We start from the raw sequence: 8,617 nt of genomic DNA, 5'->3' as shown, positions 1-8,617 counted from the left end.
GTTTAACTTTCTAGTTATAACTTCATACACTTATGTTGGATATAAGTTTCTCTAGCTTATGGTCTTCCAATTTTGTCTAAAACAAAAGCTTATAAGCTTATATACATTTTACAAAATAAAAATCTAAGTTTCATAACTTATGGTTTTATTAAAGTAAAGATCCAAGTTCTATAACTTAGGGTTTAACTTAAGAACACTAGATCTAGACTTTCTATTCTAGGATCTTCAAGATCTAACTAAGATCTAAGTTCTACAACTTAAGATCTTGTTTATTTAGTTTACATTCAAGTTTATAGCTTAATGTTACTATTAGAACTCACGTATGTGTCGGATCTAAGATCTTGATGTAACTTTGGTTCATCAACCTAATTACAACCCTTAAATGAGTTGTTCTATTTATCTTAGACATACATTAGTGTTATGATGGTCAAAACTTAGTTAAGATGATGCAAACACATCAACGAGTTGTACACTTGAAGCTACAAGCATCAAGGATGAGAACCGTGATGAGCATCAAGCACCAAGAACCCACCAGAACACTTTGCTTACTGTTTTTGGGATCTGATCAGGCTCCTGGGCTACTGGAAAAGTTGATTTCCAGATTTTTCGGTTCGAGTAGATGACTTTTCATTTAAGACTCGTCTTAATCCGACTTACGGTTTAGGATTTATAGCCTTCTGAAAGTCACTACGCCCTTTTAACGTTGTGCTGAAATTTCTGACCTACTCATACTTAAACAGTCACCACGGTCAAACGAAGACGAGTTTGGCTCTGAAGATTTGGTCAGAAACTAGGGAACTCATATACGGAGCCATGGCCACTGGTCTCACCTCATTTCAGTTTGTATAGTGTTCGTGGCTGCTGAACGAAGTCAGCCTTTGTTTCGATCTCTATTCTTGATTGAAAACTTACTTTACTTTTTACTTATGTTGTTGATGATGATGATACTTAAGACCTAATTTACATACTTTTAAACCTTTGGGAACGATTTACTGACTTAGTAACTTTTGACTTAGGTTGAGGACCTTTCGGACCAACTACTTGCTTACTTATCTCGTACCGACTTTACTACTTTTCACTGTGAGTTATAGCATCCCTTTTTACTTTAACTATTTTGGGAACTAAGAATACATGCTCTTTTTACGTTTTACATACTAGGCACGAGTACTTAAACTTTATATATGTGTGGGTTATACAACGGCATAAACTTTCCCCTTAGCTCGGTAACTTTTTGTCATTGGTCTTTGAACCGGTGAACGCGAATCTTAGATATGGATCCATAGGGTTTGAAATCCCCACTCGGGCTAGTAGCGCTAGCATTTAATGGGTGTTTAATACTTTGTAAACTTACGCACTCACCAAGTGTACTTTTAGGGGGTGATATTACGTTAAGTTAGTTACCAAGTGCCCACGGTTGAACATATACTTTTGATACTGTTTTGAAATACGAAATCTCGTGGCCCACCTTACATTACTGTTATACTTAAACTATAGCTCACCAACACTCGTGTTGACGTTTTTAAGCATGTTTTCTCAGGTTCTTAGAGGTTTGATGCTTCCGCTGTAGTAGTCTTGCTGTGTAGACTCCCGCTGCTTTTGTTAGAGTTGTCTCTGCATGAAACGTTTACCTTGCATTCACAAACTATGTTACTTTTGAAACAATGAATTTGTAATGACCTTCGGGTCTCTTACTTATGTTAATTGCTTCTATTCGTAGAAGCCTACTATCGTTGTAAAACTTTTGATGTTGGTTATGACGTCACCCTTTTTATGAATGCAAACTTATTTTAAAATAGCATATAGTGTTTGACCTTGTAATGATCCTGTTGTTGATTATCCGTACACGTTAATTTTGTACGGGGCGTCACAAACAACTTCTGTATCACTCACCTCATCATCAAAATTATGAGCCACTGAAGTCGAAGCTTCAGTCGAGGCCTTTGATGCAGCGTCAGCAGATTCCTTAGCTTGTCGCTTTAGACGCTCCATCAATTCATGTTCAGTCTCGGAGAGATCCGGAGGGATCTCCCCTTCTTCTAAATCAGTGTTAACAGTAGTGTAGTATATATATATATATATATATATATATATATATATATATATATATATATATATATATATATATATATATATATATATATATATATATATATATATATATATATATATATATATATATATATATGATGTTAAGCGAGGTGTATATAAAATAGTTATTATTTTACTAGGAAAAACTATTAAATACGATACAATTTTACACAAGATATTTATTTATTTATAGAATGGATATACTTAAACCTTGCTACAACACTTATAGGCAGTGTACCTAATCGTACAGTAGTGTAGTTTTTAGTAAGTCCGGTTCGTTCCACAGGGAAATCTTTGAACAAAGCTCAACGCTATATTAGTTTACTTTTATAAAAATACAAATATATATATAAGTAATATTATTGTTATAAAGGGGGGTTTTTACCGTTTAATGACCGGTTTGTCGATTTTAAAACTTTAGTCGCAGTTAAAACCTAATGTAAAATATAAAATAAATATAAGACTTAAATTAAAGCGTAAAGTAAATAACGATAATGAAATTACGAATAATAAAAGTGCGATAAAATAAACTTGCGATAATTAAAAAGTACGATAATTAAAAGTGCGATTAAATAACAATAAAAGTGCGATAATTAGAAATGCAATTAAATATAAAATAAAGGAAATTAAATATGATATAAAAGAATTATGCTTATTTAAACTTCCGTAATCATGATGTTTGACGTGTTGATTTTAGTTTTATGCCCATGGGTTAATTGTCCTTTGTCCTGGATTATTTAATATGTCCGTCTGGTTTTTGTCCATAACAGTCCATCAGTCATAAATATAAATTGCAAGTGTCCTTGTCAAATTATTATTATACCCGAAGATAAATATTCCAACTAATTGGGGATTCGAATTGTAACAAGGTTTTAATACTTTGTTTAATGAATACACCAGGTTATCGACTGCGTGTAAACCAAGGTTTTACTACTTTGTTAACAATTACACCAATTACCCTTGAATGTAATTTCACCCCTGTTTTAATTATTCTAGTGGCTATTAATCCATTCCCGTGTCCGGTTAAATGAACGATTATTCGTACATATAAATACCCCGCCCATCGTGTCCGATCGAGTGTATATGGTAATTTATAGGGACGCCCAATTGTAAATCTTTATATTAACATTAACAAACTTTCATTTAGTTAAACAAATATAAAGCCCATTAATAGCCCATAGCCTAGTTTCCACAAGTGTCGTTCTTTTGTCCAAACCCCAATTATGGTACAAAGCCCAATTACCCAATTTTAGTAATTAGCCCAACATCATGATTACTTCGTTTTAAATAAGCATAATAATAACTTAGCTACGAGACATTAATGTAAAAAGGTTGAACATAACTTACAATGATTAAAAATAGCGTAGCGTTACACGGACAGAATTTCGACTTACACCCTTACAACATTCGCTAACATACCCTTATTATTAGGATTTAAAATTAAAATTAAAATTAAAATATAAATTATATATATATATATTACTCGTATGAATGAGAAGAAAAAAGATATGAAATTTGATCAGAATTCGGTTGGCTTTATAGCCAGAGTTGAAAATTGGGGCTCCGCGACTCGCGGCAAAATGCCCTTCAAACTCCGCGAGTCGCGGAGATAGAAATTACAGCTCAGTCCTTGGAGTTTTCTCTGCCGACGGTTTTATATATATATATATAATATATATATAATTAATATAATTAATTATATATTATATTATATTTATATACATAGTTAACTTGTAATTTTTAGTCCGTTGCGTCGAGCGTTAAGAGTTGACTCTGGTCCCGGTTCCGGATTTTCGAACGTCCTTGCGTACAATTTTATATCTTGTACTTTGCGTTTTAAATCTTGTACTTTTGTAATTTCGAGACGTTTCTTATCAATAATTGGAACCTTTTTGATTGTCTTTTGTACTTTTGAGCTTTTTGGTCGTTTGCGTCTTCAATTCGTCGAATCTGTCTTTTGTCTTCACCTTTTATTATTTAAACGAATATCTCTTGTAAATAGAACAATTGCAACTAAAAGCTTGTCTTTCTTGAGGAATAATGCTATGAAATATATGTTCGTTTTTAGCATTATCAATATATATATATATATATATAGTGTAGTATTGTTAGTAAATGTGGTATGATTTACTATCTTGTCCAGTATTTATTCTCAGGTGATACAGACGAGGAGAAGACTCGGTGACATTAGACTATCGAGTGTAGCTGGCGATCGGTGAGTGGGTCTATCTCCGGATAGAGTTTGAGTAGCAATCTTTGCTACTGTCGTTTACTCTATTATTTAGACTGTTGTTATATCCGATTTCCATGTATAGCTAGATATTGCCATGCAAGTTAGGATGTTTGCATGAATTACCTGTGACCTTAGGTGCGCACCCAGTTCGACACCAACCGTGGTGGCCTGGTTGGGAATCCACCGAGGCAGCAAGGTAGGGTTTGTGTGAGGTCGACCGTGGTAGCCTGGTCGGGTCCTTGTGTTACTATCTGTTCAGTATTGCATAGTAGGACGCATGTGTTGCATCTAGACGATTATGCAGTGGATTCAGTAAAGTGGACTATCGGTAGACTGTTGCCTGATTAGTGAAATTGTGTGCCCGTACAAGCCGCTGATCCTCACATTATCATATTCCTGTAGTTGTTGTTTCGGGATAGTTTACTAGTAGAATGCTAGTTGGACGTTAGCATCGACCAGTTGACTTTTGTATGATCACTACTTATGTGATAGTATGATGTTAGGACTTTAGCATGCTTTGATGACTGCACTGGCTTGGCTTGATACTTAGACTTGATATGTTAGATAGATTCCATTCACTTAGTCGTGTGCTAACTCCTCCACATTTCCACCCTTGTAGGTTCAGGTTGTGCATGATAGATTACAGGATGAAGATGGGTTGTCGGAAGATACGTTTGACGAGTCAGAATTTTGATGTCGAGTCTTTTTGTTACGTTGTCTGAGTTTAATATAATACCCGTTTTGTAAATGTAATGGACTGTTAATATTTGTTAAGATATTAATAACATAATACATGTGTCGTTTTTTATATAGATGTCCGATTTATAAATAGGTCTTTCCATTGTGTTAAAAAAACAGGGTGTTACACTATGTGTGTGTGTGTGTGTATATATATATATATATATATATATATATATATAGTGGTAGGATCAAGAGGGAAGTAACCAATCGGGGGAAAGCGGGGGGAAGTAAAAACTTTTTTTTTTCATTTTTTGAAAAAACTTTGTTCACGAACATTATAGATGGGATGAAAATATGAACATTTAGTAGAGACACTTTGTGATAAATGTTTTTATTTTGGCGGGAAAACGCTCGAAGAAGAAATATATAACAATTATCGTGCTTTTCGAGCGTATGTTGATGTTTTAGCTATTGAGGTTTAGATATTAGGGTTTAGATATTAGGGTTTATAGGGTTCGGATATTAGGGTTTATAGGGTTTAGATATTAGGGTTTAGAAATTTAGGGTTTAGGGTTTAGATTTAGGGTTTAGATTTAGAATTTAGATTGAGTTTTTAACACGAATGGTTTAGAGTTTAGGGTTTAGGGTTTGGTGTTTTGGGTTTATTCCATAAACCCAAAACACCAAACCCTAAACCCTAAACTCTAAATCGGGCTAAATTTTACTTCACAAAACATGAAGAAAAAAAACGTTCATATTCTTCACGAACAATATTATCTTGAATGTTATTTTTGTCGATCGTTTTTCCGCCTAAATAATAATATTCATCACGAAGTGTCTCTTCTAAATGTTCATATTTTCGTGTGATCTTGATGCCGGAAAAAAAAATTTCCAAAAAAAATGAAAAAAAAAAAAACTTTTTGTTTCCCCCCACTTCCCCCCGATTGGTTACTTCCCAATTGATCCTGCCCATATATATATATATATATATATATATATATATATATATATATATATATATATATATATATATATATATATATATATATAGTCGCAGGTTTAATGCAGAACTTATTTAATGTGCAGCATTGTGCACAAATACAAAACCTTTTTAATGTGCGCAAGTGTATTTTTATGTATATTAGTTGGTTCTGTAGTTTTTTGGTTTTGTATTGAACATCACCATATATATAAGTGTATTTTTATGCACATTAAAAAGGTTTTGTATTTGTGCACAATGCTGCACATTAAATAAGTTCTGCATTAAACCTGCGACTATATATATATATATATATATATATATATATATATATATATATATATATATATATATATATATATATATATATATATATATATATATATATATATATATGTGATGTGTGTGTGTGTATTTGAGTAAAGTATGTGTGAATATATAGACTCTGGTTCAAATAAAAAATAATTATTGATGTGCCTAGAATAATGCCCAAGGATAACTTGTGTGCCTCATCAGATTCTTCTGTTGGTTGTGTATTTGGTGTATATATACATTTTAAGACTCTGGCTGGATTCGAATAGTCACAATCGTAATTTCCTTTTTTTCATGCACCTTGCACACTCTTCCTTAACTAAATGCACGAACGTGTATATAAAAGAAAAGTCATGTTAGATGCATAGTAACGTATGATAAATAAATGTGTATGTAATAGTATATGTTGAGAGTATTATCACATACCAACGCATCCATCTTTTAAATACGGGTTTCCTTCTAAAGTCGGATCCATGCCACACCCCCAATTATCGAGTTTAGTACCGGTACTACCCAGCGATATTTTTCCAAAAAAACCCACCCGAATTATCAAAACTGTAGACGGAGATTTAAGGATCTTAGGTCGCTTACTAATAATCCTAGAGGCGGAATACACTAGAATTGGGTTAAATCGAGATTTAACGTATGATAAATAAATGTGTATGTAATAGTATATATGACCAAACCGCAGATTTAACTTCATCCTCTGTAAACGTATTTTCTAACAAGTTTCGCTCCCCCAAGGACAAGACATATTGAGGCTGAAGAACAGGGAACTCAATATGCGCTTCAGTGGCCAAATATTTGTCCCTATAAAACGCGAAAAACTCTTGCTTAACTTGCGAAGGATCAACAACCCACTCTCCGTTAATAAGAATCCCTTGAATATTATCAGACCGTCTTCGTTGCTTTAATAATGCATGAAAATAACCCGAATTTTCATCCCCGTCTAGACCCCACTTCACCCTCGACTTTTGTGCAAGATCCATATCTTCCATTCTATTAATCTCTAACAGTTCATTCATCAATTCACCTCTATTAGAAATGCATTCAGGAGAAGCAGAACCCAACTCAATTGCTTCATCAATTTCTTCCAGCTTAGAGTTGATCAACACCACTCTTGATACTTCAGCACTTTTAACTTCCTTAATCCACCCTTTCATATCAGCTTTAACTAGTTTTAGTTTCATATCAAACCGAGTACTTTGATTACACCTCAGCCACGATTGTTTCACAATTTCATCGAACCCATTTCGACACTTCCACGAATTAAAACACTTAAAAGGTTGCGGACCATAATCAATTCTCTCTTTAAAAACCAACAACGGAGTATGATCGGACCACCTTTTACTTAGCGCAACCAGTCTGAGATCAGGAATATCATCTATCTAAAACACTAGCCGATACAAAAACATGATCCAACCTGCTCATTTTAATACCCCATTTATGCACCCACGTATATTTACGACCCCCCAATGCTAACTCAGAAACATTTGCCTGCTCGATAAACGAGTTAAACCGATCTGCATTCTGAGAGTTAAAAATAGTTCCCTTCCGGTCCCCTTCCTGTCTAACTTCATTCCAATCACCGAAAAATATGAACCTTCCAGCATTATTATTAATAAATGATAACAGAAAATCCCAAAGAATTACCTTCTCACGAATGTGTTGCGGCCCATAAATATTCACCATAAAGTACCACTCGCTTGAATGATTCCATTTTCCTTTCACGATAACATAATATTCGCCACACCAAATTTGATCTTTAACGAATGAATTCGGATCCCAAATCGAAAGAATTCCACCTAAAAACCCCCTGGCTAAAGAACATGCATAGTCAAAATTATAGTTACCCCAAAGACTCTTGATGCGAAATAATTCTAAATGTGTCATCTTCGTTTCTTGAATTCCAACAAACTGCACTCCCTTTTCGAAACACATCTCCTTGACCCAACATCGTTTCCTCCTGACCTTAGAACCTTGCAGATTTATTGACAACAAATTCATTGGGGAACCATCAACACACCAACACTCTTAAAAATGTTATCATAAAACTCATTACTTTCGTCAGTTGATAACCAAAGCTTAATACCCAACTCCTTTATTTTGTCTTTCCCCTTATCACTTTTAATTCTATTACCTCCTTTGTCTGCACTGAAAAATACCCTCCTACCCTGATCATTATGGTAACAATTCTCCACCCCAGTCTTAAAATCTCTTACCTTTTCAACACTTGAAAAATTATATTTACCAGATGCCACATCATCCGGTTGAGCCTCTCCATTAACTTTCGGCACCTTATCATTCTTGCTATCACATTGTTC

The 8,617-nt window shown here is 34.0% G+C and overlaps 1 protein-coding gene across 1 annotated transcript; it reads right to left on the bottom strand.

Moving 5' to 3' along the window:
* Positions 1-6,931: 6,931 nt before the first annotated feature.
* On the bottom strand, positions 6,932-8,300 carry LOC139889390 (uncharacterized). Its single transcript, XM_071872348.1, has 2 exons — positions 7,791-8,300; positions 6,932-7,681 (listed from the first exon to the last, which is right to left on the bottom strand). The coding sequence occupies exons 1-2, from the start codon at positions 8,298-8,300 to the stop codon at positions 6,932-6,934; spliced, it is 1,260 nt and encodes a 419-aa protein (XP_071728449.1).
* Positions 8,301-8,617: the final 317 nt, after the last annotated feature.

The sequence above is a fragment of the Rutidosis leptorrhynchoides genome, chromosome 2 (genome assembly GCF_046630445.1).
Source record: "Rutidosis leptorrhynchoides isolate AG116_Rl617_1_P2 chromosome 2, CSIRO_AGI_Rlap_v1, whole genome shotgun sequence".
Lineage (NCBI taxonomy): Eukaryota > Viridiplantae > Streptophyta > Magnoliopsida > Asterales > Asteraceae > Rutidosis > Rutidosis leptorrhynchoides.
The sequence above is the reverse complement of the archived record's forward strand: the minus strand, read 5'-3'. Positions and strand labels throughout refer to the sequence as shown.